Below are 12,427 nucleotides of genomic sequence, written 5' to 3' on the forward strand. Positions count from 1 at the left end.
ACCTTCCATCTCTCGCTTTTTTTTTCTTCTAATGTCTTATATTGTCATGAGACGACGCAAACTCCAGAAAGGCCTGGTGCGATTCTGTGACGGATAAATAAATGATGTTTTGAATGTTGTCGTGGAAGATTCCCCATAAAGAGACACACTTTGGTGGAGCTGCTGTGTAAAACACCAAACTAAATGTTTCTTGGTTGCTGTGACGGCGACCGGGGCTGAGAAACATGTGACCTTGTTCTCACCTTGGGGAGGAAACTCTCTCCATCTACACGAGGTCCTAGATATTCTTATTCACGGCTGTTTTTCACCAAAATAAAATCCATCTGGAGTCCAAATACATGTTGCGTTGAACATTTGATCATTGTTACTTGTTTTATACTCTCGCTTGTTCCTGTTTCGGGTATTTTAACTCTTTCACTCGAACTTTTCAGGAGTTCGTGTCAGAACTGCAGGTAAATCAGCGAAATCCTGTTTTCCTCTGTGACTTTATTTGGTTTTAATCTCCGTCCTCTTAAGATGAGACGTATGCAAATTCACATTTTTCTTTACTTTAAATTGACCGTCAGCCGAGAGAAGAGCCAGTCTGTTACAGATACAATCACACAGAGAGAGACAAATGTTTATTTCCATATCAGTTGAGCCCGTTGTTGAAGACTTCCGTCCTATAAATACTGCAGGACTGTCCCGCTGTCCCAGCTGAGGGTCTGTCCTATAAACCGTCCTTGTGTCATCATCTTAACCACACGTGTGGAGAGAAAGCGTGATCCACACGGCTCTCCCGTCTCCTTGGCCGCGAACGGCGCGCGCCGCGTCCGCCTGAAAGCCGCTCTGGTCCCTGTGCGTAAAATGCCGCGCGTCGCGCGTCTTGGCGCGGACGCTTCCCGGTGGAAACGTGCGCCGCCAGTGGCGTTTCCCTCGCGCTCCCTTCCTCTCGCCCGGCGCGCGGAGCGGCGACTCAACCTCGGCGACAATATCTGGATGAAAGTAGTGCTGAGGCATGCGTCGAGTCGTGAGATCATTGGCGTTATAAATATCTCCGCGCGCGAGCTGAGCCGTTCCAAGCTCGTGCAGCCGGGCGTAATGCCCGCGGAGCGCACCGCCGGGTTTTTTGTTTTTTTCCAGTTGCCGGACGTGAAAGGCGACAGCAAAATGCCCGTGGCCTAGCGAATGCCTCCTGCTGTGGAAGAATGAACGTTTACCTGCTGACCTTGGCTCACCTGGTTTGCGCCGCGGCGGCGGCGGCGGCGGCGGCGCGGCGCGTCTCCCCGGAGCGCCTGCGCTGGGAGGCGGAGGGCGCAACTTCTGGACGCAGGACCTGCAGGCTGTACTGCCGGGTCGGGATCGGCTTCCACCTGCAGCTCCACCCGGACGGCCGCGTGAACGGCAGCCACGAGCCCAGCCGGCTGAGTGAGTCTCTCCCCCCCTCCACCCCCCACCCCCCTGCCGCGCACTTTTTTTTTTCCCGCACGGTTCACGGAGCGAGCGCAACTCCTGCATTATAGATAAGCGCACAGCCGCGGGGGGGGGGGACCGGCGCATCCTGCACGCGCGTCGCTTTAACGACGGTGAGGACCCGCAGTGGAGGAGAAGCTCGCGCACAAACTTAAGACGTGATAAAGTTAAAGTGGCGGCAGGTGAAGTGTTGACAGACGTAGCAGGTGCAGCAGCGGGACGGCGGGACGTGTGAGGAGCGCGACGTCATCGTTTGTAAGAGTTTCGGGAGAAATAACTTACTTTACGCTACGACCAAGGCCAAAAGAAACTAATTATTATTATTTTCTTTAATTATTATTATTATTACTTTTTTTTTAATCCTCAACTTTTCTTTCAGAGATTTTTTTCTCTTTTTTTCTATATATAATAAATTCATATATATTCTAAAATGTAAATACATTCTCCAAATAAAGTCAGAATTTTGAGATTTAAAATGAAAAATAATCTCAATTGAAATCAAAACCCTGAAAATAAAGATAGAATCTTAGAATTATTATTATTTTTTAATACTGATTCAAGTCTGGTTTTGTAGCTTTTCCTTTGGTATGTTGTTGAAGGTTTTTTTTTGTTTGTTTGTTTGTTTTCATTCATCTTGTGACGTTTACCAGTGAATCAACACGACTTGAGACCTTAACCGAGGTTCAATGGAAGCTAAATGTTCTGATATCATATTTTATTGTGCTTTTAAAAGGAACACTGGCAAAACACACGGACGTGAAGTTTGTGTAACCGAAGTCATTTGTCAACTTCGCGTCTCGCAGCTTCTGTAAATAATGATTTCAGCTGTTCTCAGTTCAGAAAAGAGTCGTTCTAAAAAAAATAAAAAAAAAACGGAGCTGACCCTGAAGGAGCACGTTTCAGAGGAGGTGTCAGGTTACATTGACGTCATCGCCAGAGAGTTAAAGAAGACACCTTCCATCAAACTAATTTGACAGGTCTGGGTCAAAGGTTAGCCCCGCCCCCTTTCCCCTCAAGGTTCTTGAAACGTTCCTGTGGAACTTTAACCACAGAGCAAATTCAATGATCTTACTCTGTGTGTGTGTGTGTGTGTGTGTGTGTGTGTGTGTGTGTGTGTGTGTGTGTGTGTGTGTGTGTGTGTGTGTGTGTGTGTGTGTGTGTGTGTGTGTGTGTGTGTGTGTGTTCTCAGGTGTCCTCCAGCTGTTTGCCATCTCTCAGGGGGTCATCGGGATCAAGGGCGTCCACAGTAACAGGTTTTTAGCCATGAATAAAAGAGGACGTCTCCACGCCACCGTAAGAACCGCCGCCACGCATGTCTCCACTCAGGGTGTCCAACATATTGTCCAATACACTGCCCAACACGCACTGTCCAACACATTGTCCAATACACTGTCCAACACACACTGTCCAACACACTGTCCAACACACACTGTCCAACACATTGTCCAACACACACTGTCCAACACACTGTCCAACACACTGCCCAACACACACTGTCCAACATATTGTCCAATACACTGTCCAATACACTGTCCAACACACATTGTCCAATACACTGTCCAACACACACTGTCCAACACATTGTCCAACACATTGTCCAACACACACTGCCCAACATGCACTGTCCAACACACTGTCCAACTCACACTGTCCAACACACACTGTCCAACACACTGTCCAACACACACTACCCAACACACACTGTCCAACACACACTGTCAAACACACTGTCCAACACATTGTCCAACACACACTGTCCAACACATACTGTCCAACACACTGTCCAACACATACTGTCCAACACACACTGTCAAACACACTGTCCAACACATTGTCCAACACACACTGTCCAACACACACTACCCAACACACTGTCCAACACATTGTCCAACACACACTGTCCAACACACACTGTCCAACACATTGTCCAATACACTGTCCAACACACACTGTCCAACACACACTGTCCAACATGCACTGTCCAACATACACTGTCCAACACACTGTCCAACATACTGTCCAACACACACTGTCCAACACATACTGTCCAACATACACTGTCCAACTCACACTGTCCAACATACACTGTCCAACACGCACTGTCCAACACACACTGTCCAACACGCACTGTCAAACACACTGTCCAACATATTGTCCAACACATACTGTCCAACACATACTGTCCAACACATTGTCCAATACACTGTCCAACACACACTGTCCAACACACATTGTCCAATACACTGTCCAACACACACTGTCCAACACACACTGTCCAACATGCACTGTCCAACATACACTGTCCAACACACTGTCCAACATCCTGTCCAACACACACTGTCCAACACATACTGTCCAACATACACTGTCCAACACACACTGTCCAAGACACTGTCCAACTCACACTGTCCAACATACACTACCCAACACGCACTGTCCAACACACACTGTCCAACACGCACTGTCCAACACACACTGTCCAACACACACTGTCCAACATGCACTGTCCAACACACACTGTCCAACACACTGTCCAATACACACTGTCCAACACACACTGTCCAACACACACTGTCCAACACACTTTCCAACACACACTGTCCAACACACACTGTCCAACACACACTACCCAACACACACTGTCCAACACACACTACCCAACACACACTACCCAACACACACTACCCAACACACACTGTCCAACACACACTTTTTGAGTGGAGCATTAAGAGACCCAGAAAGCACATTCATTGGCCGAACAACCAAACTTGTGAACCGAGTTAGCATCGCGAGCATGACAGCCGTTAGCTCATAGCGGTGCTAACTAGGTAGCTCAGGTAGCTACATCCCTGTGAGAAACGCTGAGCAGGGAGCGTCTCCATGGCAACAGACGCTGATCTCCTTTTATGTCATCCATGAGGCGCCTCTCTCATCCGCTTTGTATGGGACATTACTTTGCAGTCTTTCGGGGGATTCGTTTGGAAATGGTTAAATGTTAACGTCGCAAAATGCAACAGTTTGCTTCTTGGATGATGACAAATCATCCCTGGAATTTTTATACAATTTGGTTGAGTAATTTTTGCGAAAAGCTGGTAAAATACAGACGTACAAACCAATAAGTAAAAAATACATGCAGACAAAGACATAACCTTCTTGTGATCAGGGCCAGGTCCTTTTCCTGCTGCATGTCAGGCTCTAATAGCACTTTATGGTTGTTTTATGGTTCATCCTTGTCTTTGTTTCATGATATTGTGTTTATATGTTTGTAACCTTGTGTGGTTTCATGTGTGGGACAACGGAGGATCAGCAGCCTTGAGCTAAATCCGGCTTATTTACAGCAACCTGCTTGTCTCGGCCAAATAAACAAATAAATGAAAATGAAATCTGCCACCTTTCCCACCACAGCAGATATTTTTACCCTTTTTTTTTTTCAAACCCAGTTTCTTTCCGCTCGTGGAACTTACCGGTAAACCAGAATCACCTGCGGTGAAGCAGACTGAGGCTCACGGTTCAACTGTTCTTTCACTTTTTAAAAATAAACCGGACTGGATTTGCAGACGACGGGTTTCCTCACTGGGATCAACCAAGTATATGAAGGCTTCTTACTGGTTTTAACGGACGACGATGCATCGCTCCTATCCCGGCTTCCCCCCATTTGATCGCTGTCCGTTTTAGAATTAATTTTAAGATTTTGCCCTTTACTTTTAAAGCTTCCCCAAGTTACATTACTGATACAAGCCGGCTCGCTGCTCCAGGGGTGGATCTCCTTCTGGTCGTCTCAAAGTTAAAGTTTAAATCTTAATGGGGGCCGTGAGTTCTCCGCCAGGACCCCTGGAATCTGGAACCTAAGGAGACAAGGTCTGCTTCTAAAAACCCCACTTCTATCGACTTGCTTTAAATTGACGCTTTTGTTTTGACTTGTTTTTATATTCCATAGATTTATTTTTCTTATATATGTTCTCTCTTTTTCGCCGCCTTGGACTTTAGTGTTTTCTTGCCTGTAATTTTTGCCTGTAATTTCCATCTATTATTATTTTCTTATAAATAATAAGAGTAACAATAATAATAATAATAATAATAATTATTATTATTATTATTATTATCATTATAGCAATGAAACCTATTCAGAATGGATTCTAAGAAATTAGTTTATTTATAAATACATTATTATTAAAAACAACAACAACAACAACAACAATACTAATAATAAATACTGCTCGTAGACTCACCTTCTGAGTTTGCCGTCCCTTCATTATTCCGCTGGTATTATTTCCATGGAGCAGGACCTACATAACAAGAAACAACAAATGTAAAAAAAAATTATCTAAACTATGAATAAATAAATTAGATAACTTATAGACTTTGTGTCTATGCTGCTTGACATAATCCAAAACTCTGACGTCACTGTTTGGTGACACACTGCTCTAATCTCAGAGTGTTTCGTTGTCGTTTTCGTTGTTGTTTTCCCTCAAACACACAGCGAAGTGAAACACGGCCGCTGCAGTGAAGTGGAGGAGTGACGAGCGGCAGTCCGGACGGCGAGCGGCTCCCCTGCTAGCATGTGTGGTTTGGAGGCGGCAGATTAAAGCCTGTCTGGGATGTCTGATAACATTAAACCCAGAGTCACTGTGGTGAATAAAGACCGGCTCTGATCCGGGAGCCGCCGAGTGTGTCGGCTCCGTTCGGAGGAGATTTACGTCCCTCGGCTCCCGCCGCCGTTGTTTGCTAGCGGACGGATGCGACTCGTTTCCCCTCAAAGGAACTTCTTAGCCGCGGCTCGTCCACAAAGAGACTCGCGTTGACCGTCACTTGGAGTCGCCGGTTCCGCGCCGATATCTCGTCAAGGTCAAGAGCACATTGCAAAACAGCTCAAAACTGCTTTGGCTGGAAGGACGAACGTGACAGAGCTCCGCAAAAACCAATGATCGCTTCTCAAATGTGCCGAGTTTTCAGCCTGACTTTGTTTCTTTCGTGGTCTGTTTTTTATTCAAGCAGCCATGATTGTAAAACGTTTGTCTTGTTTTAGCTCAAGCGGAGGTCTGAGACGTCTTCGTTGCGAGTCCTTCGGGAACGTCTGAGCGTCGCCTCGTTCCAACGCCACGCCGTTTCCTTGGCTAACAAAAGTTGGACGAGAAAGTTATGTCTTTGTCTGCACGTGTGTGTGTATATTTTACCAACGTTTCGCAAAAACTATTCACCGCAATTGCCTGAAATTTCCAGGGACGATTTGTCATCATCCAAGGACCAATAGATTAGATTTTGGGATGTTAGCGGCTAACTGTTTCCAAATAATCCCCAAAAGACTAGAAAGCGGATGAGAGAGGCACCCCATGGAGGAGATCAAAGGAGATCAGCGTTGTTGCCTTGCTCAGTGTTTCACAAAGTGATGTAGCGACCTGACCTAGCGAGTTAGCGTCGATATGAGCTAAGAGCTAGCACGCGAGCCAATGTGGTGTCGGGGACGGTTTGCGCTCTACCGAGTGTAGCTCTATCTCATCCTGCTTCTATCAGCGTTTCTCTGGATCGAATGAGTCGTCAGGTTCGGTTTTGACGTTAATGAAGTTACATTATGATATTAGGATTACGTTGATTTAATGTGTCAGAACAAAATAACAATAGATAGATAGATAGACAGAGATAGATATATGATATTAGTTGGTAGATAGATAGACAGACAGATAGCCAGATATAGATATATGATATTAGTTGGTATATTGATAGATAGATAGATATATGATATTAGTTGGTATATCGATAGATAGATAATAGATAGATATAGATATATGATATTAGTTGGTATATTGATAGATAGATAGATAGCCAGATATAGATATAGAGATAGATATATAATATTAGTTGGTAGATAGATAGACAGACAGATAGCCAGATATAGATATATGATATTAGTTGTTATATTGATAGATAGATAGATAGATAGACAGATATAGATATATGATATTAGTAGGTATATTAATAGATAGATATATAGATAGATAGATAGATGTAGATATAGATATATGATATTAGTATTTATATTAATAGCTAGATAGATAGATAGATATAGATATATGATATTAGTAGGTATATAATAGATAGATAGATGTAGATATAGATATATGATATTAGTATTTATATTAATAGCTAGATAGATAGATAGATGTAGATATAGATATATGATATTAGTAGGTATATTAATAGCTAGATAGATAGATAGATGTAGATATAGATATATGATATTAGTAGGTATATTAATAGATAGAGAGACACCAGACCAGGTTCTATTCACCTATAAATCACAAAGCGTTTCCCGTCTTCACCACACCTCCACACATTTCGCTCGGCGGTACGACGGCGCTGCCTTGCTCGTCAGTTGGAGTCACTCTTGTTCTCGCGAGCGGCCATGTTTGTGTAGCTGAAAGTGAAATCTGTGTCTCCAGCTGCGCCGTGAGAGTAAACTCGGAGGGCTTTAGCCGGCTCAGGCCTCGTGCCGCAGTGCTGGGCGACTTCCAGGAGCTCCTCCAGTGTGTGTGTGTGTGTGTGTGTGTGTTTGTGTCGCGGGCAATTTACAAACGGGATGTTTTCCGCCGCGGGGGTTTTATTTGCAGAATAATGAAGACAGATGCACGTCGCATGTCATCATCAGCAAACAGGCACCAGATGAACGCGCCTCCGCAAACAAGAGTGGATCCACGACTCCGGGTTTCACATCGACGGTGGAATTCGTTGGATTTTTTGTTTTGTTTTGTAACTTCCTGAAATGATTCGACTGCATACTTGATGTATTAACGACGTTTAGCTGGAGGATAAATCATATTTTATCTGATGCAGAGCTGGAGGTTAATGACAAGTAAAATACTTGGCAGATGTTGACCGTTTACATTTTTTCCCTTTTGAGTGAAATTTTTCCACAAACATTGAAAGAATCCCAGCCTGATGTTTTCTCACTGCCTCCAGCACAGAGAGCCGCAGGGTTTTCATTCATTTTATGGCATAAAGAGCCTTTTTTTTTTTGTAATTCACATTCAGAGAATCGATGGTCGGCCTTCTTAGTCGATTATCGCCGACTTTATTTCAAAGATTGTAAAGAGCTTCTAAAGTCCCAACAGGTTTTATCTCTTAGTCTTGTGCGATTATTAATTGTTCCCACACAATATCCATTTACAGTGAACTCATGCGCGTCGTTAATGACTTGTGATGCACAGACATTTTCATCTGTTTGTCGGTTTTCTGTACTACGTACTCACGTCACAACATTTGAGTTAAGATGTAAACTTTGCCCAACGAACAATATTGAATCCGTTCAACCTTTATTTTATTTGTTAGAATGCTTAAGAGCAGATTTCCCAGATTATTTGTTCATGCCTCGACCACATTAGACCAGATTTTCAGATTTGTGTAATTTTGTTTAAAGAGGTCTGGTGGGAATTCAGTCATGTTTTGTGTGTATTTCTGACATGTTTGGGAAGTACACTTTTATGTAACACAGAAATTACAGGGTGCTTGAGGACCATGGGAAAGGTCAGCCAAAGAATTATTATTGTTATTATTATTATTACTATTATTGTTTTTATTATTACTATTATTATTTTCTTTTTATTATTACTATTATTTTTACTATTATTACTATTATAATAATTATTATTATTATTATTCATCCATCCATTTTCTTCTGCTTATCTGGGGCCGGTGCGTGGAGGCAGCAGTCCGAGCAGAGTTGCCCAGACTTCCCTCGCCCCAGACACTTCCTCCAGCTATTATTATTATTATTGTTATTATTATTATTATTATTATGATTACTATTATTATTACATTTTTATTATTTGATTTTTATTTTTTATTTTTTTTATTATTACTATTATATAATTGTTTTATTATCATTATTATTACTATAATTTTTTTATTATTATTATTACTATTATAATGATTTATTTTTGTTATTAATATTACTATTATTATTAATACATTTTTATACTTTATTATTACTATTATTTTTTTATTATTATTACTATTATAATTATTTTATTTTTATTATTACTATTATTATTAATGCATTTTTATACTTATTTAGTATTACTATTATTTTTGTTATTATTATTGCTATTATTATTATTATTATTTTATTTTATTTTTAATTGTTTCATTTTTATTATTATTATTATTATTATTATTATTATTATTATTATTACAATGAATTCTGCTGTTGAAATTCAATCCCAGGTCCCGGCAGGTTGAAAGTCTTCTCTATATGATCACTGTGTGTGAATCGTCTCTGACCAGGTATTTGTTTGCGATTGTCTGCTGACGTCGGAGGAGTCGTTCGCTGCAGTCGCCCCATTGGGCCGACTGGTTCTGGCGCTTGGCGGTTCCACATCTGCTCACGTCTCCACGGCCCCTCGGCCCCTCGGCCCCTCGGCCCCTGGGCCCCTCGGCCCCTCGGCTCGCCGTGAACAAGGAGCGAGAGGTTTCAGTACAAGTGGTGGAGGCGGAGCTCCCCGCTGACTGCCATGTTTACCAAACGCTGTAACAGCATCATTTTCTGCTGCGCTGCACTCGAAGCAGAACAGTTTGTTTTATTTAAGAATGACTTGGGGGGGGGGGGGGGGGGGGGGGTCGCTCGCTGCATGTCAGAGTTTCCCACAAGGAGATATTTTTAAACACGAAACGAGCGAATACATTATATGAGCTTTCAGAGCAGAGATCATTGAGAAGTTTCGCCGTCACGACCAGAAGGACAGACGTTTTGATGAGACGGAGAGAAATGTGACTTGACGTGAGGCTGAGATGTAGTTGGAATGAAACGTCGTCTTCTCTTCACCTGAGAAACACGTTTATGGAGTCAATCTGCTCCTCGTCAGTCACGTTTGAACTCTGAACTGAGTCTTCGTCACTGTAGGTGCACCGATCCCCTCCTGGCCAGCAGGGGGCGGTGTGGGACGTCACTCTGCATGCAGACCAGCTGAGGCTGGAAGCAGGAGGACGATTTCTGTGTTTCAGTGTTCAATCGTCCAGCAGGACAGGAGAAGTCAATACTGAGGAGAACGGAACACAATACAATCTGTGCTCGCTCGCTCACTCTCTCTCTTTCTCTCTCTCCTCCTTTCCTGCTCGCTCTCTCTCTCTCTCCTCCTTTCTTGCTCTCACTCTGTTCCTCTCACTCTCTCTCTCCCTCTCTCACTCGTGCTCTCTTCCTCTCTCTCTATCTCTCTCTCTCACTCACTCTGTCTTCCTCTCTCTCTCTCTCTCTCTCTCTCCCTCTCTCACTCGGTCTGTCTCGCTCACTCTCTTCCTCTCTCTCACTCACTCTCTTCCTCTCTCTCCCTGTCTCACTCACTCTCTCTTCCTCTTCCTCTCACTCTCTCTTCCTCTCTAACTCACTCTCTTCCTCTCGCTCTCTCTTCCTCTCTCGCTCACTCACTCTCCCTCGGTCTCTCTCACTCTCACTCTCTCCTCTCTCTCTCCCTCTCTCGCTCACTCTCTCTTCCTCTATCGCTCTCTCACTCACTCTGTCTTCCTCTCTCTCTTGCTCACTCTCCCTCTATCTGTCTCACTCGGTCTCTCTCACTCTCTCACTCACTCTCTCTTCCTCTCCCTCTCTATTTCTCTTCCTCTCTCTCTCACTCTCTCTCACCACCAGTGTTATCAAATGGCTCTTCCACATTACTTTTCTACTACAATATTGTCCAGGACGCGGAGAAATGTCGGGTTAAAATGAAAGATGATTTGTAACTTTAGGTTTTAACACATTTATCAAATCTGTAAATTGTAAATTCAACTACGTAAAGAAAAAAGAAAAAAAGACCAAACTTTTCAAATGTTAATTCTCCATCTTCCCCTCTTCTTCTTCTTTTTTTTTTTGTTGTTGTTGTTGCAGGACATCTTTACCGACGACTGTAAGTTCAGGGAACGCTTCCAGGAGAACAGCTACAACACGTACGCGTCGGTGCTCCACGGGAACTCGCGGACCGGCCGCCAGTGGTTTGTGGCGCTCAACAAGAAGGGCAAAGCCAAAATGGGCTCCAGCCCGCGGGTCAAGTCGCAGCACGCCTCCACTCACTTCCTGCCGCGGGTCGGTTCGCGCCACGCCAACGAGAGCGGCTTCACCATCGCCGAGAAAAACCGGGGCGAGCGGCGAAAACCCGCGGCGACCATCGCCGCCGCCGCCGCTTCCAGACCGCCTCCGTCCAACGCCAACGTCCCGCCGAGGACCAGGCAGGTGAAGTACTGGCCCAAGTACAGGCTGGGATAGAGGCCCGGGGCGCGTGGACTTTTAATTCATGCTCTTATTTTGATACGAGGACGAGCGTCACGGACACTTTGGACGCTTCCGGGCGTGGCCGCGGTGCCGCGCACCTCACAGGACCATCAGGTACGGTCACCGAGCTTCCCTTTGTCGTTTCCCCGCAGAACGGTGTCCGTTTTATGTACGTGTAAATTATTATTATATATTTTTTTTTTTTACATTTTTTGTATTTTCTTGACATTGTATACTTTATATTAAAGGTACTTTAAATGCTTTTTGGCTACTGTGTGGCGCCTCATTTAGTAAAACGTAAAGAAAGCTGCTGTCTGTTAGCCTTGTTAGCCTTGTTAGCGCTCCTACAGCTAAAGACACAAAGTGCGTCTTTGGTTGTGTTCCCACGACGACGCCTTTTCATGTAACCACATGGGGGGGGGGATCATCCACACGGCGCCGCGATTTAGGAGCTGGAAAACGGGTTCCGGAGTGGATAGATTTTTTTTTTTTAAACGTTGACGTGTGGACGGACAAGATGCACGATGACTCAGCAGCAACAACAACAACAATGGCGGACCAGACATCTGGAACTCACAGCCGACAGTGTGTTGCAGAGTAATTATGTATAAATACTCTTCACCAGTAGAGGGCAGCACAGAACTTTGCCGGTGAAATGTAAAGTGACAGACGTCAGTGTGGTTCATCTCCACCTCCTGCTACCATCTTGTATCAAAGTACTGT

General features: G+C 44.0%; 2 protein-coding genes across 2 annotated transcripts in view; both read left to right on the forward strand.

Moving 5' to 3' along the window:
* Window positions 1–1,187: 1,187 nt before the first annotated feature.
* fgf5 (fibroblast growth factor 5) lies at window positions 1,188–11,698 on the forward strand (the record flags this gene model as incomplete). The annotated part of the gene is made up of 3 exons (XM_080499915.1): window positions 1,188–1,407; window positions 2,642–2,745; window positions 11,324–11,698. The coding sequence occupies 3 exons, from the start codon at window positions 1,188–1,190 to the stop codon at window positions 11,696–11,698; spliced, it is 699 nt and encodes a 232-aa protein (XP_080356041.1).
* A 530-nt stretch (window positions 11,699–12,228) lies between these two features.
* The window catches only part of cfap299 (cilia and flagella associated protein 299), a gene marked incomplete at both ends in the record, with an annotated part of 33,573 nt that continues 33,374 nt past the window's right edge, over window positions 12,229–12,427 (forward strand). Inside the window, one exon of the mRNA XM_080499916.1 lies at window positions 12,229–12,289. Coding sequence (XP_080356042.1) covers window positions 12,229–12,289 — 61 coding nt within the window. The remainder of the gene's footprint in view (window positions 12,290–12,427) is intronic.

Source organism: Blennius ocellaris (genome assembly GCF_963422515.1).
Source record: "Blennius ocellaris genome assembly, chromosome: 7".
Lineage (NCBI taxonomy): Eukaryota > Metazoa > Chordata > Actinopteri > Blenniiformes > Blenniidae > Blennius > Blennius ocellaris.